Source organism: Sapajus apella, unplaced genomic scaffold (genome assembly GCF_009761245.1).
Source record: "Sapajus apella isolate SASKATOON/1434 unplaced genomic scaffold, GSC_monkey_1.0 scaffold55, whole genome shotgun sequence".
Taxonomy (NCBI): Eukaryota; Metazoa; Chordata; class Mammalia; order Primates; family Cebidae; genus Sapajus; species Sapajus apella.
Genome location: NW_022436995.1, coordinates 8,744,715 through 8,756,422, shown reverse-complemented (window position 1 = coordinate 8,756,422; position 11,708 = coordinate 8,744,715). Strand labels below are relative to the sequence as shown.

The window sequence follows — 11,708 nt, the reverse complement described above, 5'->3', positions numbered from 1 at the left end:
ATTGTGGCGAGAAATAGATTTGTTTTTAAATCATGCGGTGTTTTTCAAAGCATATTTTCCCTATTAATGTTTCATTTAACTTAATTAGAATCTGGTAAACTAATTAAAGTAGATTCGAGTCCTGCAATCAGCAATAATTCGTATAATTATTGATAATTACATCCATACCAATCGTTTGGTTATTAACATTTTGGGGGGAACAAACCACTTCGGAAGGGACGCGAAGCCCAGGAGGGTTTTTGCGACTGAGCTTTCTGGGTCGGATCCGCCCACGACTCCAGTCCGCAGAGATTCCGGCCCAGATGGGGGCGCCCCATCCTCAGCCTCCCAGGAGCTTTTTCAATTTGTGGGAGTTGGGTAGGAAGGGTGGGAAGGAGCATTTGCCAGGTTCCTCTGTCGGGCCGCAGCCACCGAGCTTCCCGCCTGGGCGTTAATGGTTATGCCTATTTTACAGAGAAGGAAGGTACGGCTGCCAAAGCTGCAGGTCGCGGTGGGGAAAGGCGCCGGCAAACTCCCGCACCCGCGCTGTCCCGCCCCGTCGCAGTTCCGTGGGCCCTGGCGCGCCCTGGGGACTCCAGTCTCTTCCTCTCTGGACCTCAGTTTCCCCGCGGGCCCAGCGGAGAACGGATCTGGTGGGTCCCACGCATAGGAAACGTTCCCGCTCCCGAGAGGGGCCCTGCCTGGAGATCGCGCGTCAGGGGCTCTCACTGCTGTCATCTCCCTCGCGTCCGCTCTGGGCTTAGCCCTCGGAACATCCCCAGACTCGAGGGCTCCGAGCCCCAGCGCAAAGAACTCTAGGGTCTGGCTTACTGGCTATACGGCGCCGCGGGACTCCCCGTTTGCACAGCTTCCGGAGATCCAGAGAGCGCCCCTACTCGCCGGCTCCGTCCGAGGCCGCCCCGAGACAACCCACCGCGAAACTTCCCGGTCCGCACAGTCCAGGGCTCCCGGTCCAGAGCTGCCGGCCGGTGGCTCAGGGCCTGCCGCCCGCCTCCAGGGTCTGCATCGCGCTGGGAGAGCCCTGAGTGGGGGACTGAGGGCGGGAGGGCGGGGCACTGGCCCTGGGGGCCCTTCTACGAGCCACTTGGACTGAGGCCTGCGTCCTCCGTCCTTATTTCATAGAGGCCGAAGCGGAGACCCAGGAAAGAAAAAAGAAGGGCGCGACGCGAGACCCCCGCTAGCCAGCCGAGGGCGAAAAATGGAAGCCAAGGCTCAATGACTCCCAGTGCCCAGCGCTCTCTCCCACTCCATCCACACCCTTTTACCCTCAAAAGCACTGTTCTGCAGTTTAACAGATGATGTGGTCATCTGTAGTCCAAGTGGCAGCTACGCTGTGGAAACTGAGGCCGCTGCGAGGCCAGACCCGGACGTCGGACACCCCAGCCGAGTCCTTAGCCCATGTAGGACGGAACAGAAAATGTGGGCTGGGCTCCCTCCTTTCGGGTAGCGGAGGGGCAGACGACAGGGCATCTGTGACCTAGCTCTCCAAGTCCCGATTTCCTTTCCAGGCCTGCCGGGCAGAGACCCACTTTACACCCTGCACCCCCCACCCCACCCCAGGGCTCCCAGGCCAGGCCGGTGATGCCCGCGCCATCTAAAGGGACAAATCTGGTTGAGCCTGGGATTCCCGGCAGGGCACCCTGTCTGTGAACGCCCCGGAGGTAACTTCCCCGGTATGGCAGGCGTGGAAATGGGCCTGGGTCAACCCTCGGCCCCGTCAAACGCTGGGGGGAAGAGCCGAGGACCGAGGACCGCTGCTCTGAGAACCGTGACCTAAGGCCTCTCCTCCATCCGGGGCCCAAAGGAGGGTCCTAAACACGGAGAGAGAGTGCTCTGTGGGGGAAAATTGAGTGTGTCTGGAGGCACAGTGGAGAGGTCGAGCGCTCTCTGCTGCCCACCTGAGCAGGCGCGATTCTGACCCCGGGTGCCCCAGAACCCGCGGGGCGGCTCCCGCTCCCACTCCCACCTGTTGCGCAGTGGTCTGCCCGCCCCGGTCTGTCGGCGCACTCCCACCTCTCCGTAGCCCCAGAAGTGACATCTTTTTTTAATTATTATTAAAAACAAAAGTCGCAGGTACAGGGTGGTCTCCCCGAACAGGCTCCAGGTGGTTGCCATCTCGTGAGTCAGTTGTCGCCTTTTTAAAGTGCTGTTACATCAGGAGGTTACAACAAAAAGACAAAGCAAAATCCAAAGGGGAATGCAAAACGGGACTGGAAGTGGGTCCAGGAGAAGGAAGCAAAATAACTTACAGCATTCATAAAGTGAACCTAATGCTGAACCGAGAGACTCACAGTACATTTATATCCATTGCACATAGCCACTTTGTCATTGGGAACAGGAGTTTCAGAAGTAGACGGGACAGGGAGTGCGGGGCCGGCGCAGCGAAGTTACTACAACGTATTCACAATCTGATTCAATCTATACATTGGGGGGGGGGGGGCGCTCTTCCCCTCCCTGCTTCTAGCGGTCCAGTTAACCCCTTGAGGTCCGATGCCTTGGAGTTCAAACGGGGTAGGCGGATTTGAGGCGTGAGGCGGCATTTACACTTGGAAACCGAGCCAGGGCCCTTCAATGGGACGCCAGGGAGGGGGCGGGCAAGGCCGGGGAGCCCGGGAGGAAGGCGGACGGACCGGCGGGCGGCTGTATTTACAACGGTCGGGTCTGAATGGCTTGTTCCTCGCTCAGGGCAGCCGCGGCAGCGGGTATTTACAAGGAGCAGCATGGCTTGAGGGCGCAGGGGTGGGGCTGGGCCGGCCCTAGGGCAACAGCGGGGGCTTGAAGGAGCAGTTGCCGGTGCAGTGTCGGGGCGTCAGCATCTTGCAGGAGAAGTGGTGCAGGGCGTCGTGGGCTTCTAGGGAGAGAGTCACGAGGGTCACTCTGGGCGCCTCTCTGGTCTCACCTGGCCGCGCAGTCCACCCTTTCCCCTCCCCGGCCTTACCCAACCCTCTGGGGTCAGGGAATCTCAACGGAGCGGATCCGGAGGAGGCAGGAGGGTAGGACAAAGGCTGGTGAATGCAGAACCACTGCTCTGGCTCAGTAGCCCCGTTTACAGAAGAGGAAACTGAGGCACAGTAAGAGAGGGGTCAACTTGCTCAAAGCTAGAATTGGTACTAGAAGGCAGATTTTCTGACGCCCGAAGCCCAAGGGGCTCCTTTCTCTTTACCCCACCGTTCTAGAATAATCTTCCCGTTAAAATCAGTTCCCACTTTCCTCCCTCTCAGACTCTGATCCCTGTGGATCGTAGCCTTCCTCACTAGCCCCACTATTCATTCATTCACTTGACAGCACGGCCAGCAGCCGGCACCCCTCCTATCTTTGCTTCCCGGCTTCCGCACCTTTCAATTTCTGCTGGATGGCGTAGCGCGCCTTCCGCTCCTGGTCAAGTTCGTTACACAAGGTATCTGGAAGACAAAGGGAGGGGGCCAGTGGGAAACGCGGACCACCCTCCGAAAGGCCAGGGTCACAGCCCGGGCTTCCTCCTCTCCTCAGAGCGCAGCTCCGCACCGAAACACCTCCAGGGACGGGGGAGGGGTGCCGGAGCTCCTAACTGCAGACTGGCGGAGGAAGGAAATGGCCTGGGATGGCGCTTAAAGGCAGACGGATCTAACCAAAATTAAAGCAAACTTAGGCATTACTTCCCAGGTAATTTTACGCCTCGATTTTTAATTTAGAAACCATGGAAATTGCCGCGATAAGAAGTTCAATCACTCCATGTAATGATGCCTGCAAGCCGTTTGCTGGGCTCGCTTGCCATTCGGAGGCTAATCAGAGTATACAAAGGATATTAAATAAAAAAAATAATTGTTAAATTACCTTCAATTTAAATCCAAATGACTGAGCCAACATTGCGGCTCCTGCCAGACGAGAGGCAGTTACGGCCCGTGCACGCGCTCACCTGACTCCCGTCTTACCTCTGACAATTTGCAGCTGTTGCACCATTTCTTCTCGATAAGCCAATTCCCTCTTCATTTGATCCTGAAAATTATCTGTGCAAATTGATTAAGTGAGAGCTGTTAGGCACAGCCCCCTCCCCCAGCTCCACTTTCCCATTCCTTGCCTCCCCCTTTTACTCCTGCCCCCACCCCCATCCAGCCATTCGCGAGCAACCCTGGAAAAGGACAGTTTCTTAGCTTCTGCAGGGCACCTAGTGCTAGCTGCCTGGCACCTGGCTTTCGGAGTAGATCGGGGCACCCTGGTGGAAGGCTGGTGATGAGGTGAGGCAGGATGGGAGTGGGTACCTTTGAGACTCTGAAATTCCCGTTCCAGCTTCTTGCGGAGCTCCATTTGCTCCAGGAGGAGTTTTTGCAATTCATCTGTGAAAGGGGGAAAGTGGGAGGTAAAGTGGGAGGCAAAGCAGGGTTATTTGGAGCTCTGGGGACCTAGAAAGCACCCAGGTTCTGCCCTGGCCAACATCCCTGGAGGAGAGTTGAGGAGGATGACCAGGAGGTGGAGGCCCTCCGCTCTCTGGCTTTACCAACTGCATTCAAAGGATTTGGGTGAAGAAACTGGGCTGTGGGGTAGGATGCCCAGAAGAATAAATTCAGGACTGTGGAATCTAGGCCCTGGCTTCAGGAACTATGCAGCTGGGCAACTACTTTAAATTGTTCCTAACTCCCTAACCTAAGAGGCTGGTCCACTGAAACTTGATTTCCCAATTCAAGTGATAGACAGTCCCCCCCCCCACACACACACCTTTCGCTATAAATCGGGGAGGCTCTGTTCAGAGCCTTGGAGACCTTTCCCAGAAAAATACACATACAACAGTTTGCCTACAATTTCAGGAGATCTGGAGACTGCTAAATCCATGGTAAGAACCCTCAATATAAAGCACCAATGATTTTTGAAGGTAATGGCATTTCCTGTAAATCTGTAACTAGGAAGAATGGAAGACCACCAAGTGCTTGTCTTCCTTCTGCCACCAATTCCCAAGACCATCTATGGGCTAGTTGTGGGGCAGGGAGCTAGGGTAGAGGCCTGTTGGTGCCCTCAGAACCAACTCCAGAGGGAAAGACGTGGCACCTGCCCTGACCGTGAGGTCTTTGGTATCTGGGCCCTCCCCCAGGAGAGGCACCTCTGAAATGCAAGAATGGAAGGTAAAGGGCCAAGTGGGGCTAGAGGTTCCTCTACTCTGCACCTCAATCCGTAGACTCCCCCCTTGCAGGCTGGGCAGTAACATGGGATCCCCATTCTGCAAACAAGCTCCATCCTCACTCCATTTAGGGCAAGGCGAAGGTGGTTATGTTAATTCCAGGAAAGAGGAAAAATATCTCTCACATATTCCTAAAATCAATGCTTCCCTGCAATCCTGCATGGAAGTCCTGTTTTCCATTGAGTTTAGGGGACCCAAACTGTCCTGTCTGATTGTCCATAGGCATCAAGTTCTGACCACGTTACTCATTTCTCTTTTCTCACTGGGCTATTCAGACAGACCCGGGCCTTGGGAACCCAAACTTTCAACACACTTCTGGGGGTTTGTTTTACTCCCATGCTCTACCCTCATATAAATACCTCTGTGCCAGGATAATGTGTCCAGAGGATCATACTTTCTACCCAATGAAAGGGAAACTGATCCCCCCCAAGGCCAGGTCTTTTTCACACTCACCCCCTACAGGGATAACACCCATCTGCAGGAATAGCCCATCGCCCTCAAGCACAGTGTATGCCTTTTCCACAGATTTAGTCTCACCTCTAGCCAGGTTCTCGATATCTTTCTCCACCAGCTGAGTTCCTGTGACATCCAAGGTAAGCCCATCTTCGCCTGGGATGCAAGGGCAGGTAAGAGGAGTTCTGTCCTAGGAGAGCCCTTGAGAGGGGAGGGGTGAGCTTCCCAGGAGCCAGAGCAAGTCAGGGACCTACCCTAGACGCTCTGCCTTTGGAGGAGACAGTTACAGGTTTCCGGTACTACCCACCTTCTAAGACGTCACGGTACTGAGTAGGGTCGTGAACCCTGGAGGAGGGGGCCTAGGGAAGATGGGCCATCTAAGGGCTGGAAGTCCCCTTTGACCTATTTTTCGTGGGCGAGGACGGCCCTCCATTTCCTTTCAGTATGTCCTCTGCCCTTATCTGAAAGAACCTCAACCTCACAAAGGAGGCAGCAACTCAGAAAACCCGGCCTGCACCCTGCTTGTGTTAAATACTTACCTGCTTGCTGAGGAAGAAAACTGGCAGCTGCTTACACGTGATTAAAGGCCTTTCTCTCAAGCCTCTGGGAACCTGGGCGACCTGGGTCCCAGCTCCCGGGTGCGGTGGGGCGCGAGGGGTCCAAGGGCTCACCTCTGTCTGTATTTGCAGGACTTAGCTGAGAGATACTCCTTTGGTCTGGATAGGATTTCCTCGTTTCCAAATCATCGGCCGGCGAGTGATTGTCTTCCTTATCTGGCTCTTAAAGGCAATAAACCGAGTTTCAAGGAGAGGCAAAGAAACCGTGACCCGGATACTGCCAGAGCTGCCGCGGTCGGGGCGCTGGAGCCCTAATTAAAAGCGTCGTGGCCGCCTCGGGTTCCCGGCTTTGCGCCTGGGCGCGCGCCCTGAGGCTTTGGGCCCGGGACCCCCCCGACCCCGCGCGTGGTGGGCTCATCTCCGGGCTTCACGCCCCCGCTCAGCCCCTTGGAAAAGAGCAAGACGAGCAGCCGAGTCCACCAGGGACAAGCGACCTACATCGTGCGCAGATACTAGGGCACCGCGAGCGCGCGTGGCCGCCGGGTCTGTCCGCGCGACACCTGCGGAGGACGCGGCCCAGGCTGCGACCTTCGGGATGGGTGGGGGGACATCGTCCGGGGCTCGGCTGCCTCGACCTGCCCGAATTTCCGAGACCCTCAACCCCTCCTCTGCGAGGAACCTGGTAAGGCGCGCAAGTGCAGGGCGGCCCCCACCACCCCGCGAGGGGCCTCAGCTACCCTGGCGCTTCTGGGGTACCCAAGCGCGCGGCCAAGTGCCCCCATCCTCCCCGTTTGGCCAAACGGGACCTCGCGGCCAAACACACTTGCTGAATAAATGAGAGGACTTGAAGGTGTCGGGAGTGATTTTTGTTAAGGGTTTAACGCCGTGCCTGGGGGTGCGTGGGGGTGCGTGTGGTGGAGAGGGCCTGTCGTCACTGCTGCTTTTAAGTAAGCAAAGGTTGGAAATTGTTGGGAGTACTCCCTTAGCTTCCTTGTTTTCGTTATATTTCCTTCCCTCTCCCTCTTTCTCTGAATCTTTTTTCGCAGGCCTTCCTTGACCCCGGCCCTCTGCCTGCGGTCCCCCATTACAGTGGCGAGCGGCCGCGACAGGAGTTACCGTGGGCCTCAGGGGTGCAGAGGTAGGAGGCCGCGGGCCCCAGCGCCACCGCCGCGCTCTTCACTTGCTCATCCCTCTCGGGCGCGTACACCTGCGGCGGCCGAGAAATGACAGGCGATTAGGGGGGCGCCCTGCGGCGGCCCGAAGCCACACAGCCCTACCCTGCGGCCGAGAGGGAAAGGGGAGTGGCGGATGTTGGTGCGTCCGCTGGACGTGAGCGCCCCGGGCAGCAGTGACGCCCCCGGCTCACCCTCGCTCCCTTGCAAACGCAGGGTAATTATTAGCGCCTGCGGGAAAATTACTCTAAACACAAAGCGGCTCCCAAGCCACGGGCCTTTCAGTCTTCTCCACCCTCAGCACCCGCCTCCTTTTAGGCATTTTCCCTCCCGCCCGTGCCCCGTCCCTGGCATAAATGACGCCTTTCACATCCGGTTAATGATTCGTGTTTTAATGAACCGAATGTACAGGTGTGCGCACCCACTTTCAAAATGGCTAACGACTCCAGCCTGGCTGTATCCTGCCCCTCAAGTCCCCCTCCCGCCCCGCACGAGGTCCCGAGGCAGCTTCCCAGCAACGAACTCTGTGGTTCCCATGCGGGAATGTGAAGAGATTCAGAAAACTGGGAGTTGGGATGGTGGGAGATTCCGGGGACCCGGTACTGCTGGGGCCCGACTTGGGGAGAGGCCACACTGTCCTTTCTTCTCTTCCTTGGGGCTCTGATGCCCAGCCGGGCGAGCGCTTTACTTCGGCTTTGGGTTCCTTTCTTACCCCCTCTTTCCTCCTTCACACCCCTTTTCTGTCTCTTTTTCTGTCTCTGGCAGTCTCTGCCGGTCTCCTTCCCACTCCCATCAACAAAAACAAAGCACACCTGTTCCCCACTCCGCCCCCTGCCCCCAGCTTCCGGCTTCCGAAACCCTCACTGGAGGGTCGGGCTGGGCCCAGCCCCGCTGCACGCCCGAGGCTGGGAGTGCGGAGCGTGGCCTGAGCCTGCTGCTCCGACGCCTGCGCAGAGCAAAGTTCCCGTCCTCCCGGCCCCGCAGGCCCGCGGCGCACAAGGTAGGTGGGAAGGCGCCACCGGCGGGGCGGGCGCGGGGCTCACCTTGGCCGGCGCGGGGCCTCCTAGGGGCCCGCAAGGCTCTCGCAGGTCGTAGCCGCCGCCGCTTGGCGGGCTCCTCTCAGGTCTCCGCACCATGTCGTCGGCCGCCAAGTCCCCAAATGCGGGCCGGCCGGCGGGGGGTGGCCCGAGGCGGCGCCGGGGGCGGGGGCTGCCGCCGTCGGGAGAGTCCGCGGGACCGTCCGCGCCCAAGGAGGTGGCTGACAGGGGTCCAGTGGGCTGGTCACCGTCTGGGCCACCCCCCGCGCTGGGTGCGCTGGGCTCGGTCTCGTCCTGGGCGCCTTCGTCGTCGGGGAAGCGGTTGGATTCCACGTCCACCTCCGGCTCGTCCGCCGTATCCACGTCGGGCGAGGCGGAATGGTAGCTGGAGCTGCCCTCGCTCAGAAAGTCCGGGCTCACGTAGCCGCCGCCCCCCGCGCCAGGTCCCGGCCCGCGAGCAGGCCCCGCGCCGTACGCCTCCCGGGCGCTACCGTAGAGCTTAGCGATGCTCTCTGTGTCTTTGACCACTGGCCGGAAGGCCGACACGTAGGAGCCTTTGCGTGCGGGCGGCGGGGGCGGCGGGGGCAGCGGGGCTAGGGGCGGTGGCAGGGCCTCGTCCGCGCCGTCTTCGTCCAGGGGCCCGCGGGACAGAGCGCTCGGGCAGCGCTCCTCCGCGCCAAGGCCGCCCTCTTTGGCCGGCTCGGGACCGTCCAGGGACTCTGGGCCACTGCTGCCAGCAGCTGCCGCCGCCGCCGCTGCTGCCGCAGCCACGGCTGCCGCCACGGCCTTGGCTTGGCTCTGCGCAGCGGGGTAGGACGGTACCGGGAGGCTGCCTGCTGCTGGCCAGAACATGGGAAACGTCGGGTACACGGTGGCGGCGGCGGCCGCTGCAGCCACAGCCGCTGCGTCCTTGGCTGCCCCGGAGGGTTGATGCCCCCAGAACATAGCGCCGCCGCCCGGGCCCGCCCCTGCCCCCGGGGGCAAGTGGCTGGTTCCTGGGCCCCCAGCGCCCCCGCCAGTGCCTGCGCCGCCGCCGCCCCCAGTGCCAGGACCGCCCTTTGGCTCGCCCGCGCCTAAAACTGGGTCATCCTTTTTGGGGCATAGGCCGAAGGCAGTAGGGAAGCCGTAAGGATGGGGGAAAAGTGGTGGGGGCAGCTTTTGCAGGAGCCCAAAGCCTTTGCTGGGAACCGGGATCACCGGGTAGCTTCGTACGCCGGCACCGCCACCGGGCCCTCCTGGGCCCGCCTGGCCACTAGCTCCGGTCGCCAGGCCTAGTCCGCGCTGCGGGTGGGGAGGAGGTGGCCCCGGAGGCCCGGCAGCCTCATCTTCGCCACAGCGCAGACTTTTGTGGGGCGGCGGGCCTGGGGCCATCTCCGCACCGCATCCTGGGCCGCCACCGCCGCCAGCACCACCCTTCCCCTGCCCACCCGACCCGCCATTAGCACCGCCTCCGCCGCCTCCTTGTAGCGAGAAGGTCCTCTTGCGCGTGCCGCCATTAAACATGGCCTTGACGTCCTCCCAAGCATGGCTCAGTTCGTCTGTGGCCGACTTGTCACTGAGTTTGAGGTGACGACGCCAGGAGTTGAAGTTGGCGGCATCGGGCTGTGTGTACTTGGCGTCGGGTGTGCGGTGCGAATGGAAGATGAACTTGTTGGGCGAGAAGTACATGCTGCAGTAGCCGCACTTGATGCACTTGGCTCGCGAGCTGTTGTAACGCGCAGGGATGAAGCTACCGCGCGAGCCCCACGCGCACTCATGCACCACATCGAAGGCGAAGTTCTCGGGCAGCTTGGGTGGCTTGTGCTCGCCCAGGAACGACTTGCACAGGCGTTCGGCCTCTCGCTTGGTGATCATGCCGCAGCGGCGCGACGAGATGGGCATGGCCCCGGCCCGACGCAGAATCTCCAGCTGTACGGGCGTGCACTGCACGCACGTGATGCCCAGGGCCACGCGTCGGTTGTGAATCTCATTGTAGCTGTAGTTCTTGAGGAGGGTATTGGAGATCTGCGCCAGGCACAGGCGCTCCTGGCCGTCAATGACCAGCGACACAATTGGTACCCCGTACAGCGACGTCTCGCCCACCTGGTTGGGTTTGAGAGCGGTGGAGCCCGAGTACGGCTGCAGCTCCTGCTTGGAGTTGGGCGAGGAGCTGCCCTCGCGCCCCGGCCCCAGCTGAGTGGTGAGAGCCTCCATGCCGCCGCTCCTGCGAAATAGAGAAAGCAGAGAGTAGATGAGCCATTTTCAGAGCCGCCATGGCTCAGGCCCGCCCAGTGGGGCGCGCCGAGTAGGGCGCGCGGGGAGGGGGATACTTGGCAGTGGGGAGTCCAAACTCATTCACCCCCTGGACGGGAGTCTTTTGTTATTCAGACCCCTGTTGGCGCTGTAACAAAAGCCCCCAGGGCTTGGGGGAGGAGAAGGTGTAATGGAGACCTCAGGAATGTCCCGGCTGCAAGGAACCCAATCCCGTTTTCGGACTGGGGAGCAACTGAAACCCAGATACACAGAGTGACTTGCCCAAGGCCACACAGCAAAGCCATGGCGGAATCCAGGCTTTTTCCGCGCCCAGGTCCGTGCGCCTCCGGCAACCCTCGCAGCCGGTCCTGCCGGCCCGGGTCCTGAGGCCCGGACTTCGGGGACCTGCCGCCCCTCTGCTCAGTCGCGCATGCACGCGGGCGGGCGGGGGCAGTGCGAGAAGGGGTGGGGAGGCGGGGGAGGGGCAGTCACTGCCCATCTCCAGACAGCAGGGGGTGGGAGGAGGAGGGAACCGGGTCTGCCCGCGAAGGAGAAAGTCTGAGGCTATCGCTGTTCGCGGTGCTGAACCCGACCGTTTCCGAAGCGCTCCGTGCGCACGCGGTCCTAGGGCGGCCCCCACCGCACACGTCTCGTTGCTGAGCCGGCTTCCGGGGACAGCATTGCCAGTTTCCACAGACCCGAGCTTCTCCTCTCACGCCTGGCGCCCGCGTTCGTTGAGCGGAAAGATTTCGGCTGGATATGTAACCGTTTTCTTTCCAACTATAAGTGAAACCAGGATCCTGCAGTTCTAACCACATTTTCTGCATTTTTAGCTGTGTTGCAGACCAAAGCTGGTTTCCGCCGAGGTCAGCGCATGGGACAGAGAGGTTTTCAAGGAACTTTGTTTGTAGTCACTTCTTAGCTTCCAGTCGCCCAGTCCCTGAGCTTTCCTTCTTCGGATATGCCTTTCCCACTTGGGCCAACTGCAGGCTCCAGGGGTCTGGGCTTCCTCTTTGAGGGGCATCTCCTCTCTGAGTATCCTTCATGCCCCGCTGTCCCGGCTCATATGCGCTGGAAGGAATCTCGGCCATCTTCGTAGCCACTGCAA

At 60.0% G+C, this 11,708-nt stretch overlaps 1 protein-coding gene across 1 annotated transcript; it reads right to left on the bottom strand.

Annotated features, from left to right (window-relative positions):
* Nucleotides 1-2,032: 2,032 nt before the first annotated feature.
* On the bottom strand, nucleotides 2,033-10,993 carry SKOR1 (SKI family transcriptional corepressor 1). Its single transcript, XM_032244614.1, has 9 exons — nucleotides 10,799-10,993; nucleotides 8,375-10,571; nucleotides 7,276-7,366; nucleotides 6,274-6,381; nucleotides 5,687-5,758; nucleotides 4,239-4,313; nucleotides 3,912-3,986; nucleotides 3,336-3,401; nucleotides 2,033-2,851 (listed from the first exon to the last, which is right to left on the bottom strand). Exons 1-9 carry the CDS (start codon nucleotides 10,903-10,905, stop codon nucleotides 2,757-2,759), a joined length of 2,886 nt encoding a protein of 961 aa, XP_032100505.1. The 5' UTR covers nucleotides 10,906-10,993; the 3' UTR covers nucleotides 2,033-2,756.
* Between the last annotated feature and the right edge of the window lie 715 nt (nucleotides 10,994-11,708).